Below are 17,242 nucleotides of genomic sequence, written 5' to 3' on the forward strand. Positions count from 1 at the left end.
ATTGATTTCTATGTTTGAATAGCCAATTCAATTAGAAATTCAAAACACAAGAATCTTGCAGAAATCAGCTGCCAGATTTATTAATCTATCTGAAAATAAAAATACAACCAAACAAAAAGTAGAATAAGAACAGAACTTAAAAAAAAAACCCTTTAGATACATTTCCCAAAAGAGTTTATAATGTAATGTTTTGAACCCTTCTGTGTTGGAAATATACTTAATGTTGGCCAATTACTTATTTTATTCAGTGAGTTACTACCATAAACAGCAAAATATATAATTTGTCCTTAAATACTATATAATCAATACCAATTCTTCCTTGATTCTTTAAAATAGCTCATAGTCCGATTCTTTTTCACTATCAAACTAGAATTTTTAAAAGAATAAAAGAAAATGAGAGAAAAAAGAAAAAGTATTCTCAATATAATTTTCACTTGGATCATATTTTAAAGACCTACTTTCAATTTCTCCAAATGTGTCAATTCTCTTTCCAATAAAATTTTAGCTGAATATTTTAAAATCCATTTTTGTTCTAAGAACTGTAAATGGCCACATGAGCATAGTGGGTAGGGGGGGATTCTGATTTTTAAGGCATATTTGTTAACCCATAATGGGCCTAATGATATATAATGTAAATGTAGAACAACCATTGAAATCACAGGTTACATAAATATGTTGAAATTAGAATTATTTTGGTAGGAATAAATGTGAGTAAGTATAGGTTATGTTATGTGGGTTTCCCAATAACTGTTGAGTTTAGAGACATGAACTGTGATCAATGTCATGTTGGAAAATGGGTAGCCAGGAGATCATCTTTCAACAATTTTTCCTGTGTTCATCATGAAAATCTTTTGTAAGTTGATTTTGGCTTTGTGTTAAGGATTTTAAAAAAAGAATCCATTTTGCTATTGACTCTCTAAAATTTTTTTCCTCTGAGATAGTGAACAAAATTTATGTTTTTTGCTTGAATCATTTTAGCAAGCTAATCAGAGATACTATAACACCATTTACTTATGGTTTGTCAAGGTAAACAGAACAACATACCCTGCTTTCACTATTTCCTCCAAATGCAAAACAAAACCAAAACAAAAACCTTTGAAACTTCAAATCTTTAAATCTTTCAAACAATCCAATCACATTTACACAAGTGTCCAGAACAAGATGATGGATAATATCAGTGCCAGCACTATGTCATACAGCAACTTGCTCATATTCTTGAACAGTTTGTAAATAATTTTCCATTTCACCAAAAGTTTCCACAATTTCCCTTAGCAAGCTGAAGCTTACTCTTCATTTTGTCAATGTGCATAAAAGCTGCTTATAGCATAGCATGGCAGAAGCTATTTTTTAAGCAATAAATGGTTTGAGTCATCTATTTTGTCCTGAAATGCTATCTGTAGTTAACTGCATTGCTTATAAATGGTCATAGTAAATTCAGCATGAAAGAGAATATTACAGAAAAGACAGCAGCAGAAGCATTAGCATTATCTAATATTTATATATGTTATCAACATAACACAGCAGTAAAAGGTTTAAATGCATATCAATGGGTACCATGTCTAAAAATTACTATAGTACCTATTTAGTGTATTGGATATTTTTCTTAAGAAGTGCTTGCTGTATCTAGAACAGCATAATATGTGATTTAGTACAGTTAATTCTTATTGATTAAATAATGTTTTTATGTACTGAAGGAAGTGAATGGAGACAGATATTTTTTGCTTCATTGCGATCCCAGATTTAACATTTAAATGAAGATCTCAAAGGACCATGAAAAATATCATTATGTAACTGAAATGGGTTTCAAAATATTTAAAGGACAGTATTATCTGTATCTAAATAGCAAGGTGGCACCAGATACGTGTACTGCTACTGGCCTTGTGACTCAGTTTGGAGCCAGAGTCCAAAATTGTGCCCCTCATTTACAGTCATGGTGATTACTCAGCTTCAGAGAGAATACCCATTGTATGGTTTTCCTCTGGGAGTCATACATAAAGCAAAACAAAACAAAAAAACAGTAAATGCAATCTCTAAATAACTTTTTACAAGAGGTGCAAAAACAGTCATTTCTAACAATTAAACTGCCTTTTACAGTAGTTTTTTTTTTTTTTTTTTGTACACCTTGCAGAGACACAGAAATGCTAGGGGAAAATGCCCAAGGCAGATAGTCTCCAAGTGGATATTTACACAATGTGAATTAACTGTACCATAGATACCCAGAGGAAATGAACATTTTCTAGGTTGTTATGAAATCAAATCAACATGATATAGCGTCATCATACTTAAAACTTGTAGGACCCCATCCCAAGCCTAAGTAAAAAGTAATACCCCAATCCCCCCTCCCATTCGCCCATTATCTTCCTGTTACACAGAATAAATGTTTAGGTTACCCCCACCCACCCTCAAATAAAGTGCGCAGTCCATTGCAGACCATAGAACAATGCAACAGGAAAGCCCCTTTTTCTGTATTATTATTTAAAAATAAAATACAAATGACAAAAATCAAATATTGAAGAGAATTCAGAGATTCTCTTCATCTTGCAAAAGAGCAGAAGCGCGAGGAGGCCCTTGACTGTCACTGTGTTAATACACATAGCCTTCGTTATAGGGGTGGGGGTTGCAGCAGCCTCCTTCCGGCATGTAGGCCATGCTCTCGTCAAAGTGGGACAGAGGCACCGTGTCCTCTTCGTTGATGTGGCGCTCCATGTCTGTCTTCAGCAGTGGGCGCTGATTATCTGGAAAGGCCATGGAGAAGAGGGCTTCTGGATCACACACAAATTTGTAGACATATCTCTCTCCAGCCACCTGAGGGAAACATGGAAGAAAAAGCCCATCCTTATGTGGGATGTTGGGATGGTACCTAAACTTAGAATAGTGAGCGTTTTGCAAGAGATACAAATATCCAATCATTATATTTTACATTGGAAGCTAATGCAAGGTTGTTACGTCAATTACACCTCAATTAAAACACACACACACACAAACACAACCTCATCTTCACCATTTCCAAATGGGGAATGCAGGGAGAGAAATGAACAAAAAACATGGTTTAATGCTCCAGAAAGGATGGATAACAAAAGAAAAGGCAATCAAGTATTAACAGATACAGATAGGGGAAAAAAAAAAAAATTCCTCACTTTGTGGGATAAATTACAGTTCAAGCGAGGGAAATGCAAAATGCTGACCTTGAGTGATAATTACATTCATTTTAGATAAAACTGGAAACTTAGCAGTTTGTTGTTTTAATATAAATGTAAACTTACATTGTTATTTGGGGGGAAAAAATCAATGATTTCATGCAGGCATCTCACATTAAATTTTTTTCCCCTCTGTTTGAAAAGGTTTTGTACTTATAAAATAACACGACATTTAAAGTGTAGTGTTTCCCTCTTAACATTATATTTCTGAAATTATAGAAAAGCTAAACTTTCAAACCTTAAAAGAAAAAAATGGACTGTGTTCCTAATAAGACTAGACTAGTGCTTCACTGATTCGCAGGATGAACTATTCTTTCTCTTTCCTTTAATTTTTTTCTTTTTCGCTGTATAGTCTCATCTGAAAAAAGAAAGACGCATAGCCTTATTTAAATGAAAGATGGATCAACAGGGCAGTATTATCCTGGGTACATCACTTTTAAAAATGAAAGCAAGATGCCTTAGACAGACGTTAAGGATGTGTATATAGTGTCAAATTGAATTAAGAGGTGTAAAAAAAGTGAAAGGAATTTAAAATATACAATACATAGGGAGGAAATGAGAAAAAGAAATGTGACAGCTGCCTGAAATAAAGGAGAAGTAGCGTAATTTGTAGGAAATGACACGTCCCAAAGTTAAATTTTGAAGAGTAATGCTTCTCTAGGAAATTATAAACAATTGAGTGAAACAAATACAGCCCTCCCCCGCTGCCATTAATAGACAATGCTGAGCTTCTCAAAAGCCCAGAGGGTTTGGGGTAGGGAGTGGGAGTGGATGAATACAGTTCTTTGTATTAAGTTTGATACTGACTTTGTGTGTATGTTGAGTTCAGTAATTTTAGAAAGGTGAAAATCAGTCAACACCTCTACTAGTTGCTTTGAAACGTGGGGGAATGGTGAATTCAAGGTTTATAAACTGTCTGTGCTTGTTTGTAGGAAAAAAATTACCAAAGAGCACTGTTGTTCTAGACTCAGATTTAGAATGTTTTTTGCCCTGGATTTTTTTTTTTTTTTTTACCCTATAAGAGAAACCAATTTCGAGAATTCAAGAGAATTCAAATACTGTGAATATCCTTAGGCTTGAAAACAGCCAACACTTACAAGTTTCTTAAACCACCCTCGGTTCCCCTTTTTTTTGATGAAATGGAGGCAGCGATGGCTTCTTGGAAAGCCTGTTACAAGACTGAGATGGAAGTTTCTAGCACAGGGCATGCAAACAGAGGAGTCTGGCATAAGTTTATTCACTTTAGCCCTTTATAAAAAGGAAATTAAGTTCATAAAGGTGAAATGGTGAAACTGCCATAAAAGTAAAAATAGGCCCTATCAGAAACAAAGCTCAACAATACTAAATCCCAGTTTTCATGTTATTCCTTTGTTCAAAGTATTTTGAGAAAAAAAATGAAGTAACTGGCCAGCATATCTCAGAGCATTTAATAACTGGCTTTGTTTTGCTTGTGGCCACTGAGAAGGAGGCATTTGCTTTGCTTTAGACTACTGGAATGTTTTTGTACAACCTGTTGCTAGTGGTTATAATTAGAAATTATTTAATAAATTATTGTGGGGAATTAAAATGTATGATATGCAATCAGCATTATAAAATCTCTTAAGGACCCTGCCTTGATACACTGTTTTACTTCTTCTTTCAGTAAACATATTTAGAGCTACTACTCTGTTTATTGGATTATGTTAAATGCCACAGAGTTTAGAACAAGGTCTGATAAACAACCAAGGAACATAATGAATCCTCTTATTAGTAATACAATTACAATATGGACAATGTTATACATTGAGTACATATAAATAGTAATGCTCAGGTAAAACATTAATTTTGCAAGAGAGATGAATCAGAATTAAACAAGGAGGTTAGCTTTTGAACTGTGCTTTGAAAGGCTAGCTATTTAAATTATGTGTTAACTCTTAAAATTTCAAAAATAGTACAGTAATATTGGAGGAAAACTTGAAATTACAGATTAAGCCAAAAGAAATAATAATTTGATTATATCATTCAGAAATAACCAATACTTAAATGTCTATATATACTTTTATTTAGGCACTTCTAAATTTTGAAGTAAAAACATACATGTATTGTCTATAATGTATAATAATCATTACTTCATCATTTCTTCCTTCATAGCTACTGAAATAATTAGGGTTTCTTTCATGTTTTGATACACTTTGGTTGTATTTTCTAATTTTTCACTTAATATTGACATACACTACATATACACAGAATTTTAAGTTCATATACAAGCATCATCAGATAAACATTTTCCCCTACACATTAAAATATGTAATTCTACCTCATATTTTTTTAAAGGACTGCACAATTTTCCTCTGAATGACTATCTTAGGACTTACTTATCCATTATGTTATCAGGGAGAAAATGAAGCAATGAGAAAGCCACAGGTGTATCAGAGAGCAGCAAGTAGACCGGCTCAACATGTGTAATGAGTAAATACGTATGTCTGCAAAAACTGTCAAGTCTTGATTGTTGTGCTAGTTGTAAGTACACTTCAACTTTTGCGTTTTCACCTTTAAACGGTCTATTCTTCCTTGTATCATATGTGATACCCAAAAGGCCTGTTAAGTACACATTTTGCTATCCTATGTTGGCTGATAAATAGTTACTAATAGTTTACCTTGGCAATTACAGCCTAATAGGGAAAATATGAGGAGCCACAACATTTTTCTCTGTATTCCAACATCTATGCTATCATTTGATCATTTGAAAGCATCTTGCCTTATTATTTTCTTAAAATAAGAGGTAAACAAATGGGATGTGTGATAACTGGATAAATAAATGGGAATATGTTAGTAATGATATCAATAATAAGCATAAGTTTGAATACCTTTGAGAATATCTAAGACCAGACATAACATCCTGCAGATACCCCTTTAAACACTGTGTAAAAGTTGAGGTATGATTAGATATTTTGAGATACTTTTTAGCCTCTGTGACTGCTCCCTTTATTAAAGGGCTTACTAGTCAAGATATACAAGCTAAATATGTCTTGGCTTCAAGGTGCAAGGTTTATTCACAGATACCATCTGCTGAAGCCTTTCACTGCACCAGGTACAAGGCAAGCGTCTCAAGCATATTATTTCATTTAACGATCACAGCAGCTTCATGAGGAAAGAATATTGCTGCTTACTAGCAGAAGAATCTGTTCAAAACCAGTCATCTCACACGACGCTAACATGCAAACCAAAGTCATGACTGCATTTGTTACTGCTATGTACCACTGCGCAGGGGACCCGCAGAGACCTACTGTGCCCGTTTACTTCCTTTGCCCGATTATGAAGATGGTGATGAAAACTGAAAGGATGGTATGTATCTGAAAAAGGTTGGCTGTGAACGGGAGTGGTTGGTGAAAGAAAGGAAGAATTAAAAAAAAGACTCCAGGACTGAGATGGAGAAGACGGAGCACACAGTAACTGGTTTTACAATTTGAGGGTGAGATTCAGGGAAACAGGAAGCAATTAAGAATCCCATTCAGCCTTATCTTTTAAGGCTCTTTGAAGTTCTAACTTACTGGCTGGCTAACCAGACAGCAGATTGCCTTTGGTCCAGAAAGCCCAAATGATGCTATTTCCCCCTCTTCTTTTACCATTGTCATGGACCAACTGGTATAGTTTTTCTTGGCATAGCTATGGTGACAATAGCTATGGAGAGAATAGCTACGGAGAAGGCAATGGCACCCCACTCCAGTACTCTTGCCTGGAAAATCTCATGGATGGAGGAGCCTGGTAGGCTTCAGTCCATGGAGTTGCAAAGAGTCAGATATGACTGAGTGACTTCACTTTCACTTTTCACTTTCATGCATTGGAGAAGGAAATGGCAACCCACTCCAGTGTTCTTGCCTGGAGAATCCCAGGGGCGGAGGAGCCTGTTGGGCTGCTGTCTATGGGGTCGCACAGAGTTGGACACGACTGAAGCGACTTAGCAGTAGTAGCAGCATGGTGACATAAAACTATGCCATGATCTGTAATATGTAACTATGTTCATGTTTCCACAAATGAACAAAGGACACATAATGAAACTATAATGTAACGTTCACAATGGATAAATCCTAAAACGCCGTTCACAGTCAAGACTAATAGATTGAGTACAATGCAAGGCTGAAGGATATTAATAATAACAAATGCCCAAATGTTTTATCTTTATTTATTCATTACCTTCTTCAAAAATTTTAGATTTTGTCCCAGGTGTAATTCATTTGTTTTATCTCACACTTTTTAAACAAGCTACCTTGAAATATTAAGACACTGATTTGAAATAAAGCATATTTAATGTCCTTATGCCAACAAGATAAGATTAAATACTCATTTCAAATCAACTGTTTAAGATGTTAAGCTGTCAAGTAATGAAATCAGCCAAGAAAAGATGTTTTTCAGAATGAGAACAAGAAATGCTCTGACTGTTTTAAGAATCAGAAAAAGAGGGGGAAAGGAAACATTCAGCTAATATTCAAAATTGTATAATTGTGGAGAATGAGCAAAATGTCAACAACTTTTAGGGACATATATTGCCATATATTGCCATATTAGTACTAAAGCAGGATTTTTTTTAACCAAACACAGCAAAGTGGGGACTTTCAGAAAATCTATTTTGTATTACATATTTGCCTATAACGCTCATAAATTTATAAACAGAAGGCCCTGTAATAGGAAAACCAACAGCTAAGCATACGTTAAAGTGAGCGAAAACCTTGCTTCAGCAATGCAATGATATGTGGCTTTGAAGTATGACATGCGGATGAATGTGAAACATTTCAATAAATTTTAATGCTGTGTTAGCTGCTCACCTTTTGCATGATTCCTTTCTCATAATAATAGCGGAGTGAACGGCTAAGTTTATCATAGTTCATAGCTGGCCTGTTTTTCTGAATGCCCCAACGCCTGGCCACCTGCCATTGAGACAGAACCACATTGTTGTGTTAAGTATTATCTTATCAACATATTTCATAAAAATTAAGTTAATTCATTAACTACTTCCAAACCATCTAAAACATATCCAAATCGATGGCATACGTACAAGAGGCAAAAGCTATCAAGATCTGCATTTCCTGGGTCCTGGTTTGCTTTCTCAACCAGGCACTAAGTGATCATTCTGAAACATCACAATAGAATTCATTGTCACTATTGTTTTGGATACAAAATTAAATGGAAATAAGGGAATGTGTTTATAACGGGACTGAACAGGCTGCAATTCACCAAAATGAGGCATATTTCCCATTCTGAGGTCTCATTTCTGCTTTTTCCTTCTTATTTCTTTTTCAGATTAAAAACTAAAGATCAAGAGCAACTTTATCTATAAATAAAGATCTCTTGGTAAAGGTGTTTTTCAGGTTATGATAAGTCAAAGGAAAAAAGATACCCTGCTTGACACTGGCTAAAACACACTGGCTAAAAGACAAGTGGCATAGTGTGCACAAATTAGTAAGCTGAACTGTACATAATTTTTATTGCCTGAAGCAGCATCAGAAAATAAAAAAAGTGCAGTCAATACTAAACTGGTGGAATTAAGCATTCATTTAAAGAACAGTAATTAGATGCTAAAAATAAGAAGGAAGCAAAAAAGGTCACCATGTATATGAGTCCACAAACAAAAATCTCTAAAGCAGAATATCCATTTTGTGGTTTTGTGAACAATCTCCGAGCTTTTTATAATACGACTTTGGAAGTGCAACTTTTATGGCAAAGACGAAGTTCTTCAATAGAGCTTTAGCAAAACCTCCTTCCTCAATGAATCTGTATCCCCTCCCTCCCCACGACCCTGGGCTAGCTGTAGATGATCCAGAACAGGGTAGCCTGCTTTTGTGACTCCAGTCAAAGTCACATCCTCATTAATTTCCACTTTTGCTTCATCTGAGCAGAAATTGCAGCCCCCATGTATACCTAGGCAACTCGGAGAGAGCATTTTCTAATTGGGTTAGTGTTCGCCTTCAAGTTCTCAGAATTCCAAGTTGTGTGTCATATAGCAACATCTTATACAATGCTTTGCAGAAATACTCTATTTTATTAGCAATAACCTTTCTCTGTGGTTTGTTTTTTTTCTTTAAAAAACACTGATCTTTCCTATTTTCTCTCTCACTAATTTCTATTTTCTGAATGAAGATACAATGTAATTTAGTCACATACATCAGTATACTTTTTAAAAGCGAAATATGAGATGTCACATCCCTGTGACTATGTATCTCCAAATAGAAAGTCACAGTGACAGGCACACATTAATATTCCATTAATTAATGGATTAACTAATGGATTCCATTAATATGAATCAACCCATTAATTAATTTCATTAATTAAGATAAACTTAATTTTAATGTAAATGTTGGGAGCAATAGTGTGATGGGCAAGTGGCAATAATAAGTGAAAGCAATACTTTCTAAATAAAACATCTTTTAAACAGCTAACAATGGACATCAGTGAATCTTTAACAGACAGGACAACTGAAGAGCCTGCAAACCTGGAGGGGATGTGAAAATAAATTATCAGTATCTCCTTAAACTGAACAACAATTTCTGAATACTTTGGCATTTCTTAATAATTTTTTTCTAGCTCACCAGGATATACCTAGAAAGCAAAATAACCTGCGACAAACTTAACAACAACTTTCTCTCTCCCCAAAGGAGGTCTTTAGGGAGAAAAAGATGCCTTTTTTTTAATATCGTAAGCAGAGTTTGACTTTTCTGATGCCAGCTAATTCACAGCACTGTGGGTATCAGTAGACATATTAAAACAATCAAATTTATTTTTAGAGCTATTTCAATATCACATTTATCATAAAGTTGAAGAAAATGAGACATACCCATATGCTTAGGAGATGTAGACACGTTATAGAAGATAAAGGAATGAGCTCTAGACATTTGCTTTAACACTGTGCCTCTAGTTTACAATATTGGACCAAGCACTTAAAAACTGGATAAGAAGATACATCCCATGTTGTGTTCCTATCATAATAAAATCGTTTTAAAAGACTGAAACTTAAAATGAACAGACAACATAAAAACTTCCAGGACAGGTTAGACCATCCAACAACTAATAAAGTCCATCCAGCCCTCACGAATGACCCATCACAATCACCACTACATCCAGCCAAAGGACCATTTTCAACATGGAGCATGTACAATGGTAACAATACTTCTAGTAACTTCCTTATAACATTCTTTCAAATGAACACGTTGGCTGTCAACGAGGAGAGTGGAACGATTTCTGTAGCACTATAGCAGTTACCCTTATTGTCAAATGAATTAAATAGGACAATGTAATTGTTCAATTATTAATATTATTCAATTTATTTTAAAAAATCATGCTTGAATATGCAACAGTAAACCTAGAAACCACAACCTGGGCCTGGCTATCAGACTTCTCGATAACTCTTCCAGCTCAACAATCTTGAATATTATCAAAAGACTTCTACTTAGGTGGCATTAGTAGTAAAAACCCACCTGTGAATAAAGGAGATGTAAGAGATGTGGGTTTGATCTCTGGGTCAGGAAGGTCCCCCAGAGGAGGAAATGGCAACCCACTCCAGTATTCTTGCCTGCAGAATCCCCATGGACAAGGTAGCCTGGTAGGCTATAGTGCATGGGGTTGCAAAGAGTCGGACACAACTGAAATGACTTAGCATGCTGTGTCCTGTAGATGCTTTGCTATGTCAATAACTGTTCCCTGAACCCATGATTAATTCAAAAATAAGATCCCATAATTTCAAATATCTCAAAGAAGAGAAGGTAAAGATTATGCGCTTGCTGAAGTTATCCTAAACACACAGAGCAGATGATCAGTGCAAGACTGAAATCTCACTCAGTATCATTTTAAACTGCAAGATGGAATATAAACAAGTGGAACTTAAAGTAATTCCAACAAGGATGGTTTCACAGCCACCTTTCATGAGCTGCGCTGTCGCAGACCCTCAAAGAACTGCTGTGTGATTGAAAGAAGAGGGTGACCGGGGGCCACGGAGACTAAAGGAATTTCACAGACACTTCTCAAAGAAGAAATTTAAACATAAACAGCAGAGTCATTGCCTGATGGAAGCAATTGCAGCAGTGAGCAATGCAGCAATCAGAAATGGAATGTTTCATTTTGAACAAAAGGCCTTCGGAGACGTTCAGTGCTTACTTCCCTATTACCAGGGAGTTAGTTACTATTTGGAAATGGTCCGCCGACTCTCTGAATTCCTCAGCTCTTTTTTTACTTTCAGAGTCTGCTACAGAAAAGGTATCTAAATGCTAGTCTGTCATAAGAACAGATATAATTGTATTCCTTCTAGGCTAAAAAAATAAAAAAGTCACAGAGATTCACAATCTGATGTAACATAATGGTCCCCTGGTCAAGTCTCCTATTCTAGTTGTTTCAACACAATCAGCTTAAAAATCAATACATAAAGAACTTAATCACTAGCCTAAGAATTTTTACACTTCTAAGTCGATCAATAATCACTGATGTAATTCAGTAATACCCCCATCTTAACAAATGAAAGTGAAAGTGAAGGCCGTCCGACTCTTTGCGACCCCATGGACAATACATGGAATTCTCCACGTATTGGAGAATTCCAAGTCCGTGGAATTCTCCAGGCCAGAATATTGGAGTGGGTAGCCTTTCCCTTCTCCAGGGGATCTTCCTGACCCAGGAATCAAACTGTGGTCTCCTGCATTTAGCGCAGATTCTTTACCAGCTGAGCTATCAGGGAAGCCCATGGCAACAATAAAAAATTCTGTTTCTGCTCACTTTAATCACAGATGGACAGAAGTAACTGATATAAATCCCTGCTGGATGTCCTTAAGGTCTAGCATGAACCAACTCTTGCAGTGATTATTAACATCTTTCATGAGATGAAGAGCTCACATTCTCATCATTACTTAACAAGCTTTCAAATTACTTTATGTTAAGTGATTCTAGCCTCAATCTTTAGTGCTTCACATTTTTGTGGTTCTTTCACTTACATTATTTAAGTACATCTACATAAAGATGAATTTCCTTTGACAGCCAAATTAAGTTTTAGACACAATACAAAATTCAACTACCCAAACATTTAGCCCATACTTGATAATGGATACTTACAGTTTTGATCCTGAGCCCTCTGTGTGTGAGTAGGTATTATGCATGTATCTGTGTATACTTGGTGTGGGGCTAAAGAAGATGGAAACATACCCTCTCACTGATATAACCTGGAGTAGACTTAATTGTGCTCATTAGTTCTTCTTATTTCATACTTTATTCAATCCATACTCGAATCAGATAAATCCCTTAAATCTTTACAAGTACTATCATCTTATCTTCTGGATATCAAATTAGGACATATTATCTGATTATGACTGAATACAAGGACTCACAGAGCAGATAATATAAGATGTATATAGGCCCATTAGCCTAGGTTGTAGATGTCAAATCTACATGAAACGAATTAATTTAAGGTAAAAAAAATAGATATCTCTGAATTTTTTTTTTTTTACTTTTCTGGGGTGTTTAAGATACAACAGCCAATCTGAGTCATAGCTATGTTAGCTAAAAGTCTCCCAATGCTTTCTCAGCTAATGTAAAGAGAGAAAGCATCTTTCATGAAAAGACACAAACTTTAATGAAAGTTGGCCCTTCAAACTTCCCTGCTGGTATAGTGGTTGAGAGTCTGCCTGCCAATGTGGGGCACCTGGGTTTGATTCCTGGTCCGGGAAGATTCTACCTGCTGAGGGACAGCTAAAGCTGGCGTGTCACAACCCCTGATCCTGTGCTTTAGAGACCCTGCTCCACAACAAGACAAGCTACCACATGAGAAGACTGCACACTGCCACCAAGACCCAGCATGGACAAAATTCTTCTAAAAGTGTAAATAAATATAAAACGTCGCCTTTCCCTTGAGGTCCAAATGCTATTTGGTAGGTTACACTGTAATAATAACAGTAGCCTTAAATCTAAAGCTACTCCCGAGAAGAATAAACACTGAACTGGGAAGTTTTATAGGAAAATACTCCACTTGTATGTACACAAGGGCAGGTTGGAAGGGGGTAAGACAACTGAACAGAATGAAAGGAGCTCCATTTACCCATTGTATCTCTATCCAGAGTCCTCTCATTTGGGCAATTTCTTAGGTATCATGTGACATTTTAAACTTTATTCTTACCTTCCAATGGAGTGTATACCGCCCAGCTGATCCAAAACAGGTATTACCATTAATCAAAGGGAAACAATATTCCTATGGGTCTGTGTCTCTTAAGAAACACCCAAGGAGTGAGAATTTCCCACTATGGCCTTTGAGTGCCTGTATTCCCACAGCTGTGTCTCCCCTACAGCCCTCTTACACATGACTTAGTTCTCTAAATGTTTTTCTCCGACCCTCCTGCCAAAAATCAAGATTGTCCAATTAATAGCTTCTAATTCTCAAGAACAATTCCTCTCTCCCTAAAATGAGTTGAACTTGATGCACGTTCTTCTCTTTCTCGAAGACCATCCAACAAGCCCAACTTAGAAGCACCTTTAGAGAAGGCCCAGGCCCTGCCCTACAGAGTCAGATACAACTGAAGTGACTTAGCGCGCATGCACAGTAATGTTCCCGTTGATTTTCTTCAACATCAGTTCTATAGGATAGTATTCAACTGGAACAAGCCTGTAACATGTTCATTTCCTATTTTACACGTATGCTTGCTTTTTTTTCCTTTGGACTACCTTTTCACTCAAAATGTTCCCCTAAAGTTTTAAAATTAAAAAGTGAATTTTTGGCATATTAATCAAGTACGTGTCTTTCTATTATGACATAGCTGATTTCCCTAAATAGAAGCTATGAAACTCACCTCTTCAGGCTCAATCAGTTTAAATTCCATGCCTCTCCCAGTCCAGGCAATAAAATGGGAATTTGAAGGGTCGTCTAGAAGAGCTACCAAAAACTGCCAGAGCTGAAGTGATCCCCGCCGCTGGTATGTGGGTCCTTCCCGATACATCCCTGGCTCTTGTTTTATGTCTCCTAAATTAAAAACATTTTAAGTTTCTATGATTAGCATTATTATGACATTTATATAAAATTTATATTAAAATAATCACTAAAAACGGTTAAACCACAACTAATTTAAGAGTTTCTATGAAATATATCTTTTTCATTAAATAGGGATTTAACACAGTTAAATGGTTGAATATAAACCAGGAATCTACAAACTTACAGATAACTACGCATAGGTCAATATAAATGCACACAGGGCAAAATAAATGCACAGATGTCACTGACTTACAAAAACGCTGTATCTTTTGTTTTCTTCAGATACATTTTAAAAACTATAGTATCTAATCCTACTTCTTTACTTCATTGTTAATGCCATCTCTTACTGCTCTAAGCAGGGCTTCCCTGGTGGCTCAGATGGTAAAGAACCTGCCTGCAATGTGGGAAATCCAGGTTAAGTTCCTGAGACAGGAAGATCCCCCTGGAGAAGGGAATGGCTACCCACGCCAGTATTCTTGCCTGGAGAAGTCCATGGACAGAGAAGCCTGGCAGGCTTTACAGTCCATGGAGTCGCAGAATCGGACATGACTGAGTGACTAACACACACACACACACACACACACACACACACACACTACTCTAAGCAACAGTGGAGAGGCAGTAATCAATTTTAAGCTCCAGGCATTTTATTTATACAAATTAAAATTTGCAAACTACAATTTATAAATACCTCATTGATTTGCATGTGACAAACTATTGAAAATTTAAATGCAAATGTTTCAAAGCAAATTTAATAGCAGCTTAAACTCTGTGAGCTAAGTAAAAATCAGGAAAATATCATGGGTAATGCAAGGCATACTGGATTATCATCATGCTATCTTTCTACCACACCTTCATATTGCCACCATGCTTTGCTCAGCTGGCAGCAAATGAAAAGTCTCTCATTTTTCCTTATCTCTTGTTTATATTGCACTTATTTGAGTTTAGCTTGTTATTCTTTTTCTGGGAGTCCAATTCAAAAATACATATACACATAAAAATGAACACACCAGAGTTTTCTGTAAAGCTGTATTTTTAAACAAGAAAGGATTGTTTGTGCTACATACAAACTGTAAAAGTCTATTAAATACATTACAGCAATAAAGGTGTCAGTTTCCAATTCTTTGGTATAAATCTGGTCAGATATTTTGGTTTTACCAAAAGCAAACGAACGAACAAAAGAAAACACACACACACAACTCAGTTTCATGACTACTGATTATACATTTCCAGGTCCAGCAAACTGTCTCAAAAATATGTGGAACCAATCACATTGGGAATTGAATGTCTAAGGCCCTATAAGCATATCACTATTAATGCATGAATTTCTCTCCTTCATGCAGAGGGAAATTGTTTAGAAACAATTTAGACAGAATATACTTAAGGTGATATACTAACATGAAGAGTGAATTATAAAATAGCCCAAATCACAAGCTTTTTAAAACTTTCCTTTGGTCAGAAGACAGAAATACACCTCTTGAAATAATGATAGAAAAAATACTTAAAAAAAATCAAAGTAAAATTTTTCACTCAATAGCTGCTAAAAATCATTATGCTGTTTTGGTCTAAGCTATAGAATATGGAAGTGTCTCTTCATATTGTTCAGTGATAGTTTTATTTACCTTAGTTTTTCCTTCTGAGATTTAGAAATTTTCATGGGGGCAAAAGAATAATTTTGCAGATGGAATGAAACACTATGAAATGTTCTAACCTTTAGATTGCTTCTGCCTATAAAACTGACTGATCATATTCGCCTTGCACAAGGAAAAAAAAATTCTTTGATTTTCTTTCTTCTTGTTCTCTGTTCCTTATAAAATGTAAGCCCAATACTATTTTGCCCAAAATATTTCCTTAGTATGAAGCTGAGAAGTATTTAAAAATTAAAGGGAAAAAATAATCAAGACAATTAGCTTCCCCAAACACAAGTGTGACTGACTCTGTCTTTGCCCTGTTAGATTACACCCTGATCTTGTCTATATTTTGAACTGTTTTTCTTCCTTGCATGCCCATACTAATTATCGTCATTTCTTAAAAAGTTAACTCACTGACTATGAAAGGAACTGATGAAGGTTATTCCAAAAAGTAGACCTTCTGCTTTATTTCAAGAGAAAAAAAACTAGATTTTAAGCATTTTGATACTCTGCTAATGGTGCTAAATACAATAACACACATCACACCTCTGAAACTCAAAGGTTAAAACTAACATTTATTATAGAATAAAACTGAAAAGGTGATCTGTGTTAGAGTTTAACCCATGACCTTGAGATGAATTTAGCATTTTAAAGGGAGGCTAAGGAAACAGATATTCCCAAGACTGCTCATCCTGTCTGATAAGTCTAAGAGTAGCAAAAGCATCGAGAACAGAGTAGTCTTCAAGCAACTAATTAGAGACAGACGAGTAATCTGTGCATATCCTTTGCTGTTTAAATAATGACAATTAAAACTCCCAAGAGCTACCAAGTCATTACAGCCATGATCCTGAAAGTTTGTGCAATCAGCTAATCAGAAGGCCCCTGCTCATTTCCTGTTAAACAATCAAAGCAGGAAATAGGGAGACCACTCTGAAGAACCACTAAGTCAATCAACCGTTCGCTTTTTACCCAAGCCTCCTTCTAGATGCCGACTGTTTGCAATCTTTGTCAAGAGAAGAGTCTCTCGAACTTGACACCCCTTACCCTTTTCTAACATGTGGGGGTGATGTTTTCATTTTCATTGCCACAGCAAGTGATATTAAAAAGGTAATGCTTTCCTAAATCCATTTGGAGCAATTACAAACTAATGTCGCATTAGTAATGAACATCTTCCAAAGGAAAAAAAAAAGAGGATGCACAATCACTAACTAAATGGGCAGCTATGTTGCTCCTGTGTTCCATAATGCATCTTTTCATGAACAATAAAAGGCAAGAGGCTACATTAGTCAACTGTGCGTCCACAGGAGCAAGCTTTCTGCTCCGCTTTGTTAATTACGGGATCAGCTTTCAATACATCTCAAACAACAAGCTGCATGTACTCAGTCGGGCAATGGAAAGGGCCCTCTCTTATTCTACATAAAGCTCAGCAAGAATGATACTCTGTC

At 35.9% G+C, this 17,242-nt stretch overlaps 1 protein-coding gene across 9 annotated transcripts in view; it reads right to left on the minus strand.

The window, feature by feature from the left end:
* Positions 1–889: 889 nt before the first annotated feature.
* ETV1 (ETS variant transcription factor 1) overlaps positions 890–17,242 on the minus strand; it is a 98,450-nt gene continuing 82,097 nt past the window's right edge. For all 9 annotated transcript variants that reach the window (XM_061413591.1, XM_061413588.1, XM_061413587.1 and 6 more), the window contains 3 exons: positions 13,988–14,157; positions 8,000–8,101; positions 890–2,805 (listed from right to left, as the gene is read on the minus strand). In XM_061413591.1, coding sequence (XP_061269575.1) covers positions 2,584–2,805; positions 8,000–8,101; positions 13,988–14,157 — 494 coding nt within the window. In that variant the 3' untranslated portion in view covers positions 890–2,583. The remainder of the gene's footprint in view (positions 2,806–7,999; positions 8,102–13,987; positions 14,158–17,242) is intronic.

This window comes from Bos javanicus, chromosome 4 (assembly GCF_032452875.1).
Source record: "Bos javanicus breed banteng chromosome 4, ARS-OSU_banteng_1.0, whole genome shotgun sequence".
NCBI lineage: Eukaryota > Metazoa > Chordata > Mammalia > Artiodactyla > Bovidae > Bos > Bos javanicus.